The following is a 20,356-nucleotide window of genomic DNA, read 5'->3' as shown; positions in this document are numbered from 1 at the left end:
CAGGTAGCAATCCTGAGATTGTTACCCTGGAGGTCCTGCCCTTCAGCTTCGCACCTAACTCCCTGAACTCACTACGCAGGACCCCCTCACTCTTCCTACCCACGTCGTTGGTCCCTACATGGACCACAGCATCTGGATTCTTGCCCTCCCTCTCGAGGATAACCTGCACCCGATCTGAGATGTCCCAGACCCCGGCACCAGGGAGGCAACATACCATCCGAGACTCCCGATCTCCCCCACAAAATCTCCTATCTGCCCCCCTGACCATAGAATCCCCTATCACTACCGCTGTCCTCTCTTCCCTCCTCCCCTTCTGAGTCGAGGGTCCAACCTCAGTGCCAGAGACAGGACCACTACAACTTGTTCCTGGTAGGTCATCCCCACCAACAGTATCCAAAACGGTACACTTATTGTTGATGGGAATGGCCACAGGGGTGCTCTGCACTCTCTGCCTGCTCCCCCTCCATCTCCTGACAGTCACCCAGTTGCCTACCTCCCGTCTTTTCAGTGTGACTACCTCCTGATAACTCTTATCTATCTCTGTCTCTGCCTCCCAGATGGTCCGTAGTTCATCCAGCTCCAGCTCCAATTCCCTAACTCGCTCTGATAGGAGCTGCAGCTGGATGCACCTTCTGCAGGTGTGGTCTTCAGGGACAACTGCGTTGACCCTGACCTCCCACATACTGCATACAGAGCACACCACTGCTCTAACTATCTCCCCCATTACCTGATCCCAGATTAATCAGAATAAATGAAAAAGTACCTACCGACCTTACCTTTTTTCCTCAGCAAGCACATACTCAGGCTCACTGATTACCTCTCATCGAAGACCCCCTTACGCCGAAGCCCACTGAGCCAAAGCCCAGCACTCTGCTCCCCCGCACTCCGCTGCCTGCACCGACACTGCCGCACCTGAAAGTGGGCCTCTTTTTAAACTCCGCGCTCGCCACTGACGTCACCCGTGCCTGTGCAGTTTTACCTTCCTCCTCAGGTAATGCCTAGGTAGTTCCGATCTTCCTCGGCCTACCTACAATGGCTGATCCTCCGATCCTCCGATCTTCAGTCGTCCGTCGACCTCGAGCACTCCTTGCTCCCGCACCGACGCTGCCCACGCCTGAAAGTGGGCCTCTTTTTAAACTCTGTTGTCACAGACAGGAGAGACTGTCTTTTTATTACTAGTGAGATCACTCTATTGTCACAGAGAGGAGAGACTGCCTTTTTATTACTGTTGAGTTCTCTCTGCTGTCACAGAGAGGGGATACTGCCTTTTTATTACCAGTGAGATCGCTCTGTTGTCACAGAGAGGGGGGAGACTGCCTTCTTATTGCTAGTGAGATTGCTATGCTGTCACAGAGAGAGGTGACTGCATTTTCATTAGAAGTGAGATCACTCTGTTGTCACAGACAGAAGAGAGACTGTCTTTTTCATACTAGTGAGTTCGCTCTGTTGTCACAGAGTGGGGGAGACTGCCTTTAAATGACTAGTGAGATCACTCTGTTGTCACAGAGAGGGGAGACTGTCTTTTTATTACTAGCAAGTTCGCTCTGTTGTCACAGGGGAGAGACTGCCTTTTTATCACCAGTGAGATCGCTGTGCTGTCACAGAGAGGGGAGAAACTGGCTTTTTATTACCAGTGAGATCGCTCTGTTGTCACAGAGTGGAGAGACCGTCTTTTGTCGCTGGAGAGATCGCTCTGTTGTCACAGAGTGGAGAGACCACCTTTTGTCGCTGGAGAGATTGCTCTGTTGTCACAGAGTGGAGAGACCGTCTTTTGTCGCTGGAGAGGTCGCTCTGTTGTCACAGAGTGGAGAGACCGACTTTTGTCGCTGGAGAGGTCGCTCTGTTGTCACAGAGTGGAGAGACCGTCTTTTGTCGCTGGAGAGATCGCTCTGTTGTCACAGAGTGGAGAGACCCTCTTTTGTCGCTGGAGAGATCGCTCTGTTGTCACAGAGTGGAGAGACCCTCTTTTGTCGCTGGAGAGATCGCTCTGTTGTCACAGAGTGGAGAGACCGTCTTTTGTCGCTGGAGAGATCGCTCTGTTGTCACAGAGTGGAGAGACCGTCTTTTGTCGCTGGAGAGGTCGCTCTGTTGTCACAGAGTGGAGAGACCGTCTTTTGTCGCTGGAGAGGTCGCTCTGTTGTCACAGAGTGGAGAGACCGACTTTTGTCGCTGGAGAGATCGCTGTGCTACAGACAGCGAGAATGTTACCTAGGTTTTCTTCATTTTGGATGTGAACATGAACCCTGGATTTTTTTCAGCCTTATGGTTTTTTATATTCTGTATTTTACGCCCGATCTTTCGTTTTTTTGTGTGTAGGGGAGGGAGATTTGTGCATTGATGTGCCTGTTCTGTTTTTATTCACTTTTTCAGTTCAGTTTCGTTTATTGTCATTGAGAAATGCATGCTTTAAAAAATGAAACAACGTTCCTCCGGAATGATATCACAGAAACACAGGACAAACCAAGACTAAAACTGACAAAACCACATAATTATAACATATAGTTACAACAGTGCAAAGCAATACCGTAATTCGATAAAGAGCAGACCATGGGCACAGTAAAAAAAAGTCTCAAAGTCTCGATAGCCTCATCATCTCACGCTGGCGGCAGAAGGGAGGAACTCTCCCCGCCATGTACCTTCAAGCACCGCCAACTTACCGATGCAGCACCATTGGAAGCACCCGACCGCAGCGGACTCTGAGTCCGTCTGAAAACTTCGAGCCTCCGACCAGCCCTCCAACACAGCCCCTCCAAGCACCATCCTCTGCCGAGTACTTCAACCCCGCCCAGGCCGCCGAGCAACAAGCAAAGCCGAGGACTCGGGGCCTTCTCCTCCGGAGATTCCGGACCACACAGTATCAACAGCAGCAGCAAAGCGGGCTTTTCAGAAGTTTCTGCAGATGTTCCTCCGTGCTCTCACGTCCGTCTCCATCAAATCAGGATTGTGCACGGCACCCTACTTGACAAATAACAGACACGAGAGTGGCCGCTGCGAGCTGCATCGCGCCGCCATCTTCCTGCTGCTGTTTGTGTGGAGAGGAGAGATTTGGGGGTTGAATATCGTGCTGCCTTTCTTATTGTTTTCATGGCTATCTGGAGAAGAAGAATTTCAGTGTTGTACACCTTGATAATAAATGAACCTTTGAACCTTTGAATTGTATACAGCAAGTGTATTCAGAGCAATGCAGTTTTGGTTCCTATAGAAAATGGATGTTCCTGATTTACAGAGAGTTCTTAGGAAGAGTGTCCTTCAGTAATCTAAGGACTGCCTATGTTAGAATTACAACACGATATAGACAACTATGTGGTGCATGGCAAAGTGGTTAAGGCATTGGACTAGCGATCTGAAGGTCGTGAGTTCAAGCCCCAGCCGAGGGCGAGGCAGCGTGTTGTATCTTTGAGCATAGCCCCTGGCAAAATGTTGGGGGTTAACCTCGCGACAGACTGGCGTCCTATCCGGGGGGGGGGGAGTCTCGTAATCTCAGTGGCTTTACGCCATGGAAACTGGCATAAGCCTGATGAGCCTAATGGGACAGACTTTAACTTAATAGACAACTAGCCCATCTAGTCCATTAACCTCTAGACCACTCGTGCTCATTATACATGGCTGTTCAATTCTCTGTATAACAAGCTATTCAACCCATTCTTACAATCTGATATGTCTCTGCTTCAATCTCAGCCCCCCCTTGCACTTTCTCCCTCCCTATCCTAAATCTCTTCTCTTCTTTATTTGCATTCCCTGTTCTGGACTCCCTCATCAGTCGGAACAAGGGTTCTGGACTCTGGTTAGATATGCTCCTGAAGGCTGAAACAAATGACCACCCACAGTCGGCCTGTTCTCAATAGAAAATGTGCGTTGGCCTTGCTAGAAACCTACAAATAAATGCAAAGATGACTTCTAAACTTCCATAAATGTTTATTAACTCTCAGTCAATGTTTCCTTTGTTTCAATTCCAGCATTTCTCTAATTGATACAAGAATTTAAAGAAGTTCAATAGTATAATCTTTATACTTTTTCAGTAGAAAATATTTTTTCTGACTGAACCCATAATTCCAGAAATCCAACTGGGATTTATCATCACTTGATGCTATTTTGGTGCTAGAATTTGAATGCTGACCCAGATAGACTGAAAAGGCAAGGTGTCGGGACCGGAGGTGAGGGTCGGGTCGATTCTGCTCGCTCTTCCACGATGTTTGCTCCTCTCTCCGTGGTGCTGAGGCTGTAAACCTGCTCTGTCTGCTCCAAGTTTTGTTCTAAGCAAGTTTCTGCTCCAAGCAATTTGCCCCGCTATGTGATGAACTGAGGATGAGGCTATGGGCTTGCTCAGGCTTTTGGGTCAATTTTGTTCTGAATGCTGTTGCTCATTTTTATTGTTTGCAGGCTTTGTGGTTTTATTTTCTTCTCTCTCTCTTCACATTGGGTGTTGGTCTTTTTTTAAATCGGGTTCTTTCAGCTTTCTTACTTTGTGGCTGCCTATAAGCAGACGAATCTCAAGGTTGTATAATTTATACATACTCTCATAATAAATGTACTAAGAACTTTGAAAGTACCCTTCCTGATGCAGTTCTCCTATTGAAGTAGTACAGGGATTTGGACTACGTTGTTTTTGAAACAAAAACCTTGCTTGCTAAGGTTCCCTGGAATTCTTAAGAGAATTAAATTTGTTTTTAATCCTCCGTGATTTTCCCCTGAGCCATTGACTGCACTGTCCTAGGTATAAATTTTCAATGTCTAGAACTCCAGGATAATCCTAATATGTTGGTACTTCTACTGGAAATAAGTATAAACCCTGTTTCATTTTCAGAATTTTAGTTACCTCCTTGGCACCTATTTCCTCTTTTTCATGTTGTTGTTTATTTTACAAAGGGTTGCCATTTTAAACCAAATGGGTTGTGAAGGAAGTTTGGAGAAGGTTTCAGGGTGAAGCTAGTTAAAGAGGATTTACAAATGTTTAGTCTAGTTCAAACAGATTGATCTTCTAAACCTAGCTTCTGCATGCAGTGCAATTCCACTCAAGACTGTGCCAGAATCATTTGGACTCTGCTGTGTGAGTGGTTCCCTGGAGTGGAGTACAAAGACTGTAACAGAGTGCTGATGCGTTTTGCTGAAATAAGTGGGGGAGAGGGAAAGTGAGTGATGATGCTTTGTTGCTGCTTGCATGTGGGAGGGGGAGAGGGGGCTGGGGTTCTAACATGTTTACTGTCACCCATTCTTTGGGGTACTCTTCTATTTTTGTGGATGTTTGTGAAGAGTAACAATTGCAGGATGTATATTCTCTGATATTAAAGTGAGCTATTGAACTATTGAAGTTGAAACACCAGGTACATTTTAGTTATAGTCACTGAGAGATACAGCGTGGAAATGGGATCTTTGGCTGATTGAATCCATGCTGATGATCAAGCACCCATTTGTACTAGTCCTACATTTTATCAGCTCCCCTCAGATTTTGCTATGCACCCACGCACAAGGGGCAATTAACCTACTCACCCATGTGTCTTTGTGCTATGGGAAGAAACTAGAGCACCTGGGGAAACCCTCACAAGCACAACAACCAAGTGCAAATTCCAGAGAGCACCAGAGGTCAGGATTGAAGCCAGGAAACTTGAGATGTGAGGCAGTATCTCCAGCAGCTTTGCCACTGTGGAATTGGCACCTGCCATGGGTTTGTTTTCATTAATGCTTATACAAGTTACATTTTGGTCAAACCCGAGCTGAGCATATAGACTGCAGTGGATCTGGTGGGACTCCAGTGAGGCAGCTGCTCACCTCTCAGTCTGAGGGCATATTCTGCTCCTCCTCCATTTTCCCAGTTTAAGAAATTATGCAGAGTGTTTCTCAACGCCCTGTTTGATCCCCAGCACGAGGTGCAGGAACCAGTTGAACTGCACTGTCCATCCTTTGTCCCGACAGATCTCAATCTGGTCCAAGAAGTGCTTCATAGCCTCTTCCTCATTCTTGCCCACAGTCAGCGTCTCTTGGATATACTCAATATCTTCTTTGCTGGTCAGCTGCGGCATCCCCGTCATCATCATCATGGAGAAGAGTATAATCAGAAGATTGGTGTGGTGGCGCAGTGCAAGGTAGGCCTTGACACAAATATCCTGTGCAAAGAAAGAAATAAGAAATCTTTTTTTCCTGAATCCACATTAAAGAAGAAATAATTTGGCATAATTTGCATTGCCTGGGTCCACTTTGTGTATAGCACTTTGTCCCAACATGCTGAGTTCATTCAGGCAGATGCAGTATATGTCCCAATGTACCACAACAGACTTTGGATTGCAATGGTCTGTGCATTAGGCAAAGATCCAAATCCCAAAGCTTTAATTCTTTTTCCAATCTCAAAACGATTCATTAAGATTTGTCATGAATAGATATTTGTTAGGCTTGATGGGATTAATAGAGATGGATACCAGCTGATTGGCATGAACGTGATGGGCTGAATGGCCAATTTCTATGCAATATGAAACTATGATCATTTTGTGCCTACTTTACTTCACCTTCAAGTACAGAAGGCGATGCCAGTACTGGATTTGGGCTCATACATTGAGCTTTCACATTGCTTTACATATATAGAAGAGACACAGCAATACATGTTCAACTAATTCCTCCAGTAATATGTGTAAGGTAACACACAAAATGCTGGTGAACGCAGCAGGCCAGGCAGCATCTATAGGAAGAAGTACAGTCGACGTTTCGGGCCGAGACCCTTCGTCAGGACTAACTGAAAGAAGAGCTAGTAAGAGATTTGAAAGTGGGAGGGGGGAGATCTGAAATGATGGGAGAAGACAGGAGGGGGAGGGATGAAGCTAAGAGCTGGAAAGTTGATTGGCAAAAGGGATACAAGGCTGGAGAAGGGGAGGCCTAGGGAGAAAGAAACTTCCATTAATGCCCCTCCTCCCCTTCTTACCCCATCCCTTATTTATTTATTTATTTATTCCCTTTTTTTCCTCTCTCTCTCTGTCCCTCTCACAATAACTCCTTTCCTGCTCTCCATCTTCCTCCGGGCTCCCCTCCCCCTTTCTTTCTCTCTAGGCCTCCCGTCCCATGATCCTCTCCCTTCTCCAGCCTTGTATCCCTTTTGCCAATCAACTGTCCAGCTCTTGGTTCCATCCCTCCCCCTCCTGTCTTCTCCTATCATTTTGGATCTCCCCCTCCCCCTCCCACTTTCAAATCTCTTACTAACTCTTCTTTCAGTTAGTCCTGACGAAGGGTCTCGGTCCGAAACGTCGACCATACCTCTTCCAATAGATGCTGCCTGGCCTGCTGCGTTCCACCAGTGTTTTGTGTGTGTTGCTTGAATTTCCAGCATCTGCAGAATTCCCCGTGAATATGTGTAAGGTGCTGCATTTTGGAAAGTAAATGAAGGTTGGACTTCCACAGTGAATGGTAGGCTCCTCAGGAATGTTGTAGAACAGAGGGACCTTGGACTTCAGTTACACTGTTACCCCTCGAACTGGCCATCAGAGGGAGGTACAGGTTCAAAGATTCAGAAAACTTTATTGTCATTCTAACCGTACATCAGCTCTGCAGGGCAGAATGAGACAGTGTTTCCCAGCAGCAGTGCAATCATAACATAACAAACGCAACACTAAATAATAAACATAACAATAAATAGTAAAACACAACAGCCACATGTCAGCTAAAATCAAGTTATAAGTGTCCAGTGCAAGTTAAAAGTGTCCAAAGCAGAGTCAGGTGGAGCAGCTATTTAGCAGTCTGACTGCCTGTGGGAGGAAGCTGTTTAGTAGCCTTGTGGTTTTAGTTTTGATGCTCCTGTAATGTTTGCCTGATGGCAGAAGAACAAACAGTTCATGGAGAGGGTGTGAGGGGTCTTTAATGATGTACCGGTTTTCTGGAGGCATCGACTCTGAAAGAGGTCTTGGACAGAAGGTAGGGAGACCCCAATAACCTTTTCTGCTCCCCTAACCACCCTCTGCAAGGCTTTTTTGTCGACAGCACTGCAGCTGGAGTACCAGGTTGTGATGCAAAAGGTCAGCACACTCTCAACCACGCCTCTGTAGAATGTAGTTAAGATGTTAGTGGGGAGTGATGCTTGTTTAAGCTTCCTCAGAAAGAGCAATCTCTACTGGGCCCGTTTCACAATCCCAGTAGTGTTCCTGGAGCAGGTGAGATTGTCCAAGATCTGCACCCCAAGGAACTTGATGTTTTCCGCGCTCTCCACTGTGGAGCCGCTGATGCTGAGGGGTGTGTGCTCAGGCTGAGACCGTCTGAAATCGACGATCGTCTCCTTGGTTTTGGTGACATTAGGCATCAAGTTGTTATCCCTGCACCAGCTCTCTAGGTGTTTGACCTCCTCCCTGTACATTGTTTCATCATTTTTGCTGATGAGCCCCACCACTGTGGTATCATTAGCAAATTTAATGATCAGGTTCTCCTTGAATCTGGCTGCACAGTCATGTGTTAGCAGACTAAGGCTCCCTTCCTGATCTCCACCTATTAGGCTAATTATTAGTTCATTGTTATCACCTGTGCTTTGTTTGTAGCTCTATGTAAGCTCCTTGTCCCTTGTTTATTTGCTCATTCTTGGAATTATCTTCTGTAAGTGAAGAATTGTCTAAGTTTGTAGGAACCTCTAGTTTCTGAAATTATAGTTAATTTTTTTTGGATTTTGACTTTGAGAGTTTTTTGGACCCTGTGCTAAGGAATACAGTAAAACCTTGTTGGATTTTTTTCTCTAATTTTGCATGACTTTTCTCTGAAATTAGGTTCAGCACTATTCAGTGTGAGGGAAGTTAAAAATGAATAATTTACCTAGTCACACACACAAAATGCTGGAGAAACTTAGCAGGCCAGGCAGCATTTATGGAAAAAAGTACAGTTGACATTTCAGGCCGAGAGCCTTTGGCCTGTACCTTTTGCCATGAACGCTACCTGGCCTGTTGAGTTCCTACAGCCTTTTGTGTGTGTTTCTTGGATTTCTAGCATCTGAAGATTTTCTCTTGTTTGTGATATTACCTAGTCAGCTGTGACATACATGTTACACTGAAAGTGGAGAAATGGTAGACAGGCTTTTGGTATGTTAGCCTTCATTGGTCAGGGCATGGAGTATAGTAGTTGGAAGATAAGACACTGATATGGCTGCACTTAGAAGATTGTACTCAGTTTTGCTTGCTCTGCTATAGGAAAGAAACTGTTTAACTAAAAGAGTGCAGGAAAAATTCACAAGGATTTTGCCAGGACTCGGGACTCACTTGGACAGCCTAGGGCATTTTTCTTGAAGTGTAGAAGACTGACAGATCATCTTATAGAGTTGTATAAAATCAGAGGTGATATAAAGAATATAAATACTTTTTTTTTCTCTCAGGGTTGGAGAATCTAGAACTAAAGGGCATAGGTTTAAGGTAAAGGGAAAGACTTAATAGGAACTTGAGGGATAACTTTTTTAACAGAGGGTGTATGTGAAATAAGCTGCTAGAAGAAGTGGTTGAAGCAGGTGGAATAAGAAAATTTGAAACTCAGTTGGACATGTAGATGGATAGAAAAGGTTTAGAATGTTATGGGCCAAACATTAGCAATTGGACTGGCATCTTGGTCACCATGGATGAGTTGGGCTGAAGGGCCTGTTTCCATACAGTACACACAAAAATAAAATATACTCTGGGGAGCTTACATAGATGAGGAAGAGGGACAATGATGGAATTCAAATATGAGAATTTTAAAATGAAGGTTGTTCAATTGGATGCACTGCATAGAGGTAATTCTTTCTTCACATTTAGTGTAAGCTTAAAAAAAAGCTCTTTGACCAAGTACTTTGTTATCAGTAATAACTTGAGTTGCAGGTGTACCTATTGTCTAATAGCATCAACTTGGCTTTGCTCACCTGAAACTTCTGGAAATGTCCGCTTGTCTTCTTGCCAGATGTGCCCATCACGTAGAGAAAGTCGGGGGTCAGTACAAAAGGGACCCTCTCCTTATTGATCCCCAGGAAGCTTTTGTAGTTTCCAAGAATGTGACCAAAATCAATGTGGAAAAGATTTCCTGCGTGGAAGAAAATAGGAATGTCAGTTTGTGTGGTTCAACATGTGTTCATTCAACAACGGCTGCAGATGGTTTTGAGGTCTCTAGCTGTCAGGGGTTGAACAATCTAATGGCACAGACTTGTAAGTAAACGTCTACAGATGAGAGAACAGGTTTGTTTTTTTCTGCTGTATTTAATGTGCTGCCTTTCATGGTGTGGAAGCAAATTTATTTGCAATTTTCTTGCAAAAGAACATTTACTCATATTATTGCAAACAAGTATGGGAAAGGGACAAATCTGATCAGTTTCAGTAGGGTTGTGCTGAGTAGAATGGCTTCCTCCTGCACTGTAAAATTAGCACCATTCTATAATTAACACTGTTCAAGCACAAACTGGAATCAGAACTTCCCAGGACTGTGTGACAATCCAAGATACCTGTATTTGAATCATTTAATTAGATATTGTACACTCACCCAACTCTGTAATCATGATGTTGTCATTGTGCCTGTCTCCGATACCCAGGATATAGGTGGCAACACAGTACCCAGCGCATGAATAAACAAACCTTTCCACAGCTGATTGGAACTGCAAGGCAATGAACAAATCATTCAGTTGGCCTTGGAGGGAATAGAGTTGCATCAAAGAATAAAAAAAGCCAACACAATTCAGCCGAAAAAATAGTGCCAGTCAGTATCCATTTCCCTCTAAAGATACGGCCAGACCTGCTGGGTTCCTCCATGAGCTTGCTTCTTACCATAGAAACATAGAAAACCTACAGCACAGTACAGGCCCTTTGGCCCACAACATTGTGCTGACCCTTAAACCCTGCCTCCCATATAACCCCCCACCTTAAATTCCTCCATATACCTGTGGAAGGAGAAACTAAAATTGGATTTATCACTATTACAGTAGAATCAGAATCAGGTTTAATATCATCGGCATATGTCGTGAAATGGTGTACAGGATCCTCTTCCAAGCAAAGTTGCCATTGGGTGTATGTTCATGGTCTGCTGCCGTAGCCCATTCACTTCAAGGAACAATGTGTTGTGCGTTCACAGATGCTCTTCTACACATCACTGTTGTATTGTATGATTACTTTAGTTATTGTCACCATTCTGGCCACTCTCCTCTGACCTCTCTCATTAACAAGGTGATTTCACCCACAGAACTGCCACTCACACTCACTGGATTTTTTTTTGTTTTTCACACCATTCTCTAAACTCTAGAGACTTGTGTGTGAAAATTTCAGGAAATCATCAGTTTCTGAGATACTCAAGCCACCCATCTGGCACCAACAATCATTCCATGGTCAAAGTCACTTAGCTCACATTTCTTCCCCATTCTGATGTTTGGTCTGAACAACAACTGAATCTCTTGACCACGTCTGCATGCTTTTATATACCGAGTTGCTGCCACATGATTGGCTGACTAGATATTTGTATTCATAAGCAGGTGTAGCTAATAAAGTGGAAACTGAGTGTATGATAAATTTGTGGGAGTTAAGTAGTAGCGTTTTGTAGAATGTTGGCCAAATGAAATGAGTCCCACAATGTGTTCTGAAAATTAACAAAAAAACACTGCAGAATCCTGAAATCTGAAATAAAAACACAAGATTCTGGAAACACTCTGCAGGTCAGGCAGTATCTGTGGAGAATGAAAACGAGTTAATGTTTCAGGTAAAATGTCTTCACCAGAACAATTTATTATGTGGAGTTGTGGGTGTATCTGTGAACATTGGAATGCATTCTAATACAGTAAATGCTATTAAGTATTTAAGGAGTTGCTCTCACTCCACACATTAAACAAGAGTTTGCTTCATAGCCCCAGGACCCCTATTGTTTTGCATAAATTAACTGTGGTCTTAAGGCCAACTCCAATAATTTGGGAATTTTGAACTAAATCCTTTGGCTTGGCCATTACAGTGATCCCCTGCACTGAGGGAATTTTGGTAATGGAAATTTGTTTTTACAGAATTCACAAATCATAAGCAAAAATTGCAAGCAGATACAGAGGAGATGTCAGGGGTAAGTTTTTTTTACACAGAGAGTGGTGAGTCCGTGGAATGGGCTGCCGGCGGCGGTGGTGGAGGTGGAAACGATAGGGTCTTTTAAGAGACTCCTGGGTAGGTACGTGGAGGTGAGAAAAATAAGAGGGCTATGGGTAACCCTAGGTAATTTCTAAAGTAAGTACATGTTCAGCACAGCTTTGTGGGCTGAAGGGCCTGTATTGTGTTGTAGGTTTTCTATGGTTCTATGTTTTAAAAATATTTGAGACATGATAAAAATTCACTCTTATTGAATTTGTGTGAGAAAACCATAACTAAATAAACAAAGTGCAAAAGAAATACAAATTTTAACACATCTTGTCAAGGGTTCTTTTCACAGAAAATTGTGGCAATGGACATTTTAATAGGAATGTAACCCCCCACAATGTGGGGTGTACTATCTAGTACAGGGCATAATATTGCTCAGTAGTTGTGAGCTGACAAAAGTCTAAGTTAAAAATTAATTACTTTTCAACATCCTATTGAAATAGGATGTCCTGTATCTGTGAGCTGGTCAATAGCCATGAACAGATTGTGAAACGTTGACCTGGTCTAAGATTACTGAACTTATCTGGACTTGCTGCGTTATGCTTACACGAGTACTAACTCCCTTCAGCCTCTAGCAGTTAGTCTATTTACCTTGTCCTCAATTGGACATTTTTCTTTCAGCCAGTGATTCAGCACTTCATCCTTGAACGCGCCTGTGTTACCCACTGTACTCTGCTGGATCTTGGCAATGGTTGTGGCGTCTTTTACAATCTGAATCATTCCTGTGGGGGTGCAACACGATTTTCAGGTCAGTGTCCATGCACAGAACTAAAGGCTAAAAAGTTGTTTCATTAGTGTCCTGGGCGTTCACAATATTACAATAGGTTAACCATTGAGTGTGGACAATATACTCACTCTCTCAATGTCAGTCTACAGTACTTTCAAAACTGAAAGGCTGGTATCTAGTTCCCCAGTGCAGCCTTCTTTGGTTGTTTTCAGATCATTGTGAATACTGGGAATATTAAATATTACTACTTTCTATTGGCTGGTCACACTTGCCAATTCCTGTCTTTTTCAGACTGTAGGTTCATACTCACATTCAGATCTATTACACGTACAACGGAATATACAGTGAAATGTGTCATTTGCATTTACAACCCATACTCCCAAAAATGTGCCGGGGAAAGCCTGCAAGTATCACCGCATAAAGTAACATTGTTGAGCTGAAGCACATAAGCAACAGCAACAACAAAACAAGTCAACAACAGCACTTTCACGCACAGCCAGGCTTCCTACCCCAGGACAGGCCACCTCTAGCCCTTGCCTCAGTCTCACAGACATCAGGCCTCCAAGTTTGGGCTTTGTGCTAGGATTCGCCAATCGCACATTTGACCTTTGAGCCTAACCTTCCCAACTTGCACAGAACTCAGGCCCCAGTGACCCAGCACCTCGTCACTCCTTCAGGCCTCTATCTCTGAACTCACTGGCTCGGGGCTTACCGTGCTCTGGACCTTAATACTTCATCTTTGGCCTCTATCTGGATATTGACCTCAGAACTCACCAACCATGGGTTTGAACTTTGGGCCTCGACTTCCAGACCCTCACGGATCTCAGACCCTGACAACCAGGGAGGGGATACCGGCCCGTACCCGTGTTTCATTGCCTCAGACCTGCAGTCCTGGGGATTCTTAGCACATGTTGACCTGGCCTCTGGGGTCACCGATATTCGACTGCAGAACACTCAGACCAGGATTTGAACTCCTGTCCAGACACACTATTTACTGCCCCGACCTCTAATTTCCCTTCATCACTCTCCCTAAACCCAAATTCTGATCCCTAATTCCTCCACTGTCCCCTAAACCACCCCATGAACCTAAAAGGTCTGAGTCAGTGCACTGGCAGACATCACAGCTTGGCATTATCTTTCATTCTGTCCAGGATTAATACCATTCAGCCCATTGGCTCTAGCCAACTCCCAGTGGAGCTATCCCACCTCCGCAGAGATTGATAAAAGCACCAAATTTCTTGGTGTTCACCTGGCTGAGAATCTCACCTGGTCCCTCAACACCAGCTCCATAGCAAAGAAAGCCCAGCAGCGTCTCTACCTTCTACGAAGGCTGAGGAAAGTCTATCTCCCCCGCCTCCCCCCCCCCCCCCATCCTCACCACATTCTACAGAGGTTGTATTGAGAGCATCCTGAGCAGCTGCATCACTGCCTGGTTCGGAAATTGCACCATCTTGGATCGCAGGACCCTGCAGTGGATAGTGAGGTCAGCTGAGACGATCATCGGGGTCTCTTTTCCCACCATTACAGACATTTACACCACACGCTGCATCCGTAAAGCAAACAGCATTATGAAGGACCCCACGCACCCCTCATACAAACTCTTCTCCCTCCTGCCATCTGGCAAAAGGCACCGAAGTATTCCAGCTCTCATGACCAGACTATGTAACAGTTTCTTCACCCAAGCCATCAGACTCCTCAATACCCAGAGCCTGGACTGACACCAACCTACTGCCCTCTACTGTGCCTATTGTCTTGTTTATTATTTATTGTAATGCCTGCACTGTTTTGTGCACTTTATGCAGTCCTGGGTAGGTCTGTAGTCTAGTGTAGTTGTATGTTGTTTTACGTAGTTCAGTGTAGTTTTTGTATTGTTTCATGTAGCACCATGGTCCTGAAAAACATTGTCTCGTTTTTACTGTGTACTGTACCAGCAGTTATGGTCGAAATGACAATAAAAAGGGACTTGACTTGACTTGACTCTTCCATGGAGTCATAGTCAGAAGCATGGAAACAGGTCCTTCAGCCAACTGGTCCACGTCAACAAGGATGTTCATCCAAGCTAGTGCCATTTGCTAGTGTTTGGCCTGTAATCCCCTAAACATTTCCTATTCACATACTGTACAACCATCTTTTAAAAGTTGTTCTTGAACTTGCCTCAAAGACTTCCTCCGGTCCATTACACATAGATATTACCCTTTGTGGAAAAAATGTTGCCCTCAGTTTCTGAATAACTCTCTCTCCTCTCACCATATTTGTATACCCTCCAGCAACATACACAAAATGCTGGAGGAACTCAGCAGGCCAGGCAGCATCCAGGAAAAGAGTACAGTTGACATTTTGGGCTGAAACCCTTTGGCAGGAGTTCCTTTAGCATTTTATGTGTGTTGCTCGGATTTCCAGCATCTGCAGATTTTCTCGTTTGTAATTGCTATACCTCTAGCTCTTGACTCCCAGTCCTGGGAAAAAGACTGTGCACATTTACCCTATCTATGCCCCTTATGATCTCCTCAGTCTCACATGCTCCTATGCTCCAGGGAAGAGAGTTCTAGTCTGTCTCCTTCTCCTTACAGCTCTGACCCTCAAAACCTGGCAGAATCATCGTGATTTTTTTGCATTCTTTCCTGTTTCATATCTGGTGGTGGGGTGGAGATACATTTCTACCAAAGGAGGTGTAAGGTGCTCCTTCCCTCTGCTAGCCCACAGGTCACCTTGGGCACGGTGTAGCACCTGCTTAGCCTCCCCAATCACGGTCACTTGAAGCCATAAGTGCAGGTGGTGGATGGTCTTATCAGCAGCTGGTGCGTATCTCAAATCCTGGTTGAGGGATCACTGATGACAGGCAGGCAATCTCTGAAGAGTATTGATAATGGCTGAGCCACCCATATTGTAAAGACAACGCCCAGAAGGCGGCAATAGCAAACCATTGTGTGGAAAAGTTTTGCCAAGAACTTTCATGGTCATAGGAAGACCATGATCACCTACGTCATACGACATGGCACATAACTAACGAATCTGTTCCATAACATCTTTCCTACAGCAGGACGAGCAAAACTGAACACGTTACTCTAAGTGCAGCTTCACTACCATCTTGTACAACTGCACGATGACCTCTCAACATTTATACTCGGTGCCCAGACCGATGATGGTTTTGTGGTTATTCTCTCTCATTTGCCCATCACTTCCCTTCAAATTCTTTTCCCAGTTACTCACACTATGGGTTGACTTACAATAGCCAAATAGCTTACCTGCAGGTCAGTGGGAGGTGAAAAGAGCACAGAATCCAACACCACTGCTCTGATGTTTCCTGTCAGTCACTTTATGCACAGACACTCCTCTATCTGGCGTCATCTTCTGTACATATAATCAATTTATGAATCTAACCTATCTTATGCATTTTTTTTATTGTTGTATTTTTTCCATCTTAGCCTGTTTTTTTTAATATGCTGCATCGGATCTGGAGTAACAATTATTTTGTTCTCCTTTCCACTTGTACTGGAAATGATATTGAACCATCCTGAATCTTGACGTGGTGTCCAAGCTGAACTCAAAGCTGCCCCTCTCTGTACTTGCTCAGCAGAAGACAAACTGTGCTGTGTTTGGCTGCAGACTGCTGCAACATTCATGGTCTCAGGGTCTTGGACTGTACTTTTTTGTCTGACTGACCAATATATGTGCCTTGTGCTGTGTGTGATTGTTGGTACTGTGTTTTTCACCTTGGTCCCTGAGTTACGCTGTTTCGTTTGGCTGTATTCATGTAAGGTTGAATAATAATTAAACTTTTATCTTGAGAACCCATGCAGTCACAGGAAGAAGGTGTGGATTCTGTACAGAGACCATTAAGGTCGGAGCAGAGTCAAGGAGTCAACCACAGTCAATATTGACTCAATATGACTATGACCCTTGTTCTGAGAGGTAGCAGGCCAGGATCTGTGCCACTCACCAGACTGCACTGTTCATCAGACCTGTACTGATCAACTGACTAGAGTATTCACTGAGCTCCTTAACCTCTCGCTTCAGCAGTCTGACGTACCCACTCACTTCAAGCAGGCGTCAATTATACCGGTGCCTAAGAAGAATGTGGTAACCTGCCTCACTGTCTATCGTCCACTGTGATGAAGTACTTTGAGAGATTGGTGATGAAACTCTGCCTGGGAAGTGACTTGGATCCAATCATATTTGCCTACCGTCACAACAGGTCAACAGCAGATGTCATTTCATTTGCTGTGCACTTAACCCTGAAACATCTGGACAGCGAACATCAGGATGTTCTTCATTGACTACAATACTATCATCCCCTCAAAACTAACCAATAAGCTTCAAGATCTTTGCCTCTATATTTCCTTGTGCAATTGGATTCTCAATTTCCTCACACGTAGACCCCAGTCAGCTCAGATTGGCAAATACATCTCCTCCACAATCTCTGTCAGCACAGGTGCATCACAATGCTGGGTGCGTAGCCCCTGGCTCTACTCACTTGACACCTATGACTGTGAAGCTAAGCACAGCTTCAATACCATATTCAAGTTTGCTGACATCTCCACTGTCATAGGTCGAATCAAAAGTGGCGTCAAATCAGCATATAGGAGGGAGATTGAAAATCTGGCTGAGCTGTGCCACAACATCAACCTGGCGAACAGTGTCAGCATGACCAAGGAATTATCAACTTCAGCAGGAGGAAACCAGAGGTCCTCATCGGGGGATCAGAGGTAGATCATATGGTGTTGTCATTTAAGAGGACCCGTCCTGGGTCCAGCGTGTACGTGCCACATACTGTAAATGCCATTTTGAAGAACGTACACCAGCACCTCGACTCTCTTAGAAATTTGTGAAGATTCAGCATGACATCTAAAACTTTGATAAATTCCTATAGCTGTGCAGCGGAGAGTATATTGACCGGTTCTATCACGGCCTGGTATGGAAACATCAATGCCCTTGAATGAAATATCCTACAAAAAGTAGTGGATATGGTCCAGTCCATCACGGGTAAAGCCCTCCCGACCATTGAGCACATCTACGTGGAGCGTTTTAGCAGGAAAACAGGATCCATCATCAAGGACGGTGGTGGGGGGTGGTACCACTATTCAGGCCATGCTCTCTTCTCACTGCTGGCATCAGGAAGAAGGAACAGGAGCCTCAGAATCCACACCACTAGGTTCAGGAAGAGTTATTAACCTTCAACCAGGGTCTAGAACCAGAGGAGATAACTTTTCTCAACTTCACACTGAACTGTTCCACAATTTATGAACTCACCTTCAAGGACTCTTCATCTCATGTTCTCTAATTTTTGCTTGTTTCTTTACTATTATTATTTCTTTTTTCTTTTGTATTTGCAGTTTGTTGTCTTTTGAACATGGACTGTATGTCTGTCCTTTTAGGGACAGTCTTTCATCAACTCTATGGTGTTTTTTGTATTTACTGTGAATGGCTGCAAGGAAATGAATCTCAGGGTTGTATATGGTGACAGATATGTACTTCAATAATAGGTTTACTTTGAACTTTGATTTGTCAACCCTTGCCCTGTCTCGAATGACAGAAGACACACCAGCAAGTAACCATTGTGATTGGATTTTTACCGATCTTGTTTCCAGTTGCAATACAGCCATATGGCAAAAGACAAAGATCCAAGGATTCGGTTTCCCAGATAGAGTCCATGATTAGAAGGATCTGTAGGCAAATAATGATACCATTATGAAATATAAGTGTCTCTAAACTACATTCTACACCATTGTTATCAGCTCTTCTGTATCTTCCTGCAGTATTAGGTTGTCCATCACAGTAATGTGCAGGCAAGATGCCCTTTCCCATTTATTTAAAGAAATAATTTAGAATTCTCAACAAGTTTAACATTGCATTAAAGGACAAAAACTCCATGGGAAAGTTGTCAAGCTGTGGGTGGATCATAAACGTATAAGGCATCAGAGCAGTTAGGCCATTCAGCCCATTAAGTCTGCTCTGCTCTATAACTTTGATGGCCTGACTAATCAAGAACCTATCAACCTGCATTTAAAATATTTCTAATGACTTGGCCTCCGCCGATGTCTGTAGCAATGAATTCTACAGATTCACTATCTTTGATAACAGAAATTCCTCCTCACCTCTACTAAAGTGACATCCATGTACTCTGAGGCTGTGCCCTCTGGTCCTAGACTCACCCACTACAGGAAATATCCTTTCCGCATCCATGCCATCTATGCCTTTCAAATTTTAACTAGGTTTCAATGAGATTCCCCCTCATTCTTCTAAACTCTAGTGAGTACAGGCCAGAGCTATCAATCATTCCTCATGCAATGTCTTTCACTCCCAGAATCATTCCCATGAACCTCCACTGGATCCTCTTCAATGCCAGCACACTTTTTATAGATAAGGGGCTCAAAATGTTCACTATACTCCAGGTGAGGTCTTCCCTGTGCCTTATAAAGCCTCAGCATTAACTCCTTGCACGGCTTCTTGAAATGAACCATAGAACATTACAGCACAGAGACAGGCCCTTTGGCCCTTCTTGGTCGTGCCAAACCATTTTTCTGCCTAGTCCCACTGACCTGCACCTGGACCATATCCCTCCATACACCTCTCATCCATGTACCTGTCCAAGTTTTACTTAAATGTTAAAAGTGAGCCCACATTTACCACTTCATCTGGCAGCTCATTCCACACTCCCACCACTCTCTGTGTGAAGAAGCCCCCCCTAATGTTCCTTTTAAACTTTTCCCCCCTCACCCTTAACCCATGTCCTCTGGTTTTTTTTTCTCCCCTTGCCTCAGTGGAAAAAGCCTGCTTGCATTCACTCTATCTATACCCATCATAATGTCATACACCTCTATCAAATCTCCCCTCATTCTTCTATGATCCAGGGAATAAAGTCCTAACCTATTCAACCTTTCTCTGTAACTCACTTTCTCAAGTCCCAGCAACATCCTTGTAAACCTTCTCTGCACTCTGTCAACCGTATTAATATCCTTCCTGTAATTTGGTGACCAAAACTGAACACAATACTCCATATTCAGCCTCACCAATGCCTTATACAACCTCACCATAATATTCCAACTCTTATACTGAATACTTTGATTTATAAAGGCTAATGTACCAAGCTCTCTTTACGACCCTATCTACCTGTGACACCTCTTTTAGGGAATTTTGTATCTGTATTCCCAGATCCCTCTGTTCTACTGCACTCCTCAGTGCCCTACCATTTACCCTGTATGTTCTACCTTGGTTTGTCCTTCCAACGTGCAACACCTCACACTTGTCTGTATTAAACTCCATATGCCATTTTTCAGCCCATTTTTCCAGCTGGTCCAAATTCCTCTGCAAGCTTTGAAAACCTTCCTCACTGTCCACTACACCTCCAATCTTTGTATCATCAGCAAATTTGCTGATCCAATTTACCACATTATCATCCAGATCATTGATATAGATGACAAATAACAATGGACCCAGCACTGATCCCTGTGGCACACAACTAGTCACAGGCCTCCATTCTGAAAAGCAATCCTCCACTACCTCTCTCTGGCTTCTTCCATTGAGCCAATGTCTAATCCAATTTACCACCTCTCCATGT

The 20,356-nt window shown here is 44.3% G+C and overlaps 1 protein-coding gene across 3 annotated transcripts in view; it reads right to left on the bottom strand.

The window, feature by feature from the left end:
• Positions 1-3,750: 3,750 nt before the first annotated feature.
• The window catches only part of pik3cg (phosphatidylinositol-4,5-bisphosphate 3-kinase, catalytic subunit gamma), a 135,644-nt gene continuing 119,038 nt past the window's right edge, over positions 3,751-20,356 (bottom strand). For all 3 annotated transcript variants that reach the window (XM_072242680.1, XM_072242681.1, XM_072242679.1), the window contains 5 exons: positions 18,372-18,462; positions 12,663-12,793; positions 10,453-10,564; positions 9,842-9,999; positions 3,751-6,101 (listed from right to left, as the gene is read on the bottom strand). In XM_072242680.1, the coding sequence (XP_072098781.1) occupies positions 5,820-6,101; positions 9,842-9,999; positions 10,453-10,564; positions 12,663-12,793; positions 18,372-18,462 (774 nt within the window). In that variant the 3' untranslated portion in view covers positions 3,751-5,819. The remainder of the gene's footprint in view (positions 6,102-9,841; positions 10,000-10,452; positions 10,565-12,662; positions 12,794-18,371; positions 18,463-20,356) is intronic.

The sequence above is a fragment of the Mobula birostris genome, chromosome 24 (genome assembly GCF_030028105.1).
Source record: "Mobula birostris isolate sMobBir1 chromosome 24, sMobBir1.hap1, whole genome shotgun sequence".
Taxonomy (NCBI): domain Eukaryota; kingdom Metazoa; phylum Chordata; class Chondrichthyes; order Myliobatiformes; family Myliobatidae; genus Mobula; species Mobula birostris.
The sequence above is the reverse complement of the archived record's forward strand: the minus strand, read 5'-3'. Positions and strand labels throughout refer to the sequence as shown.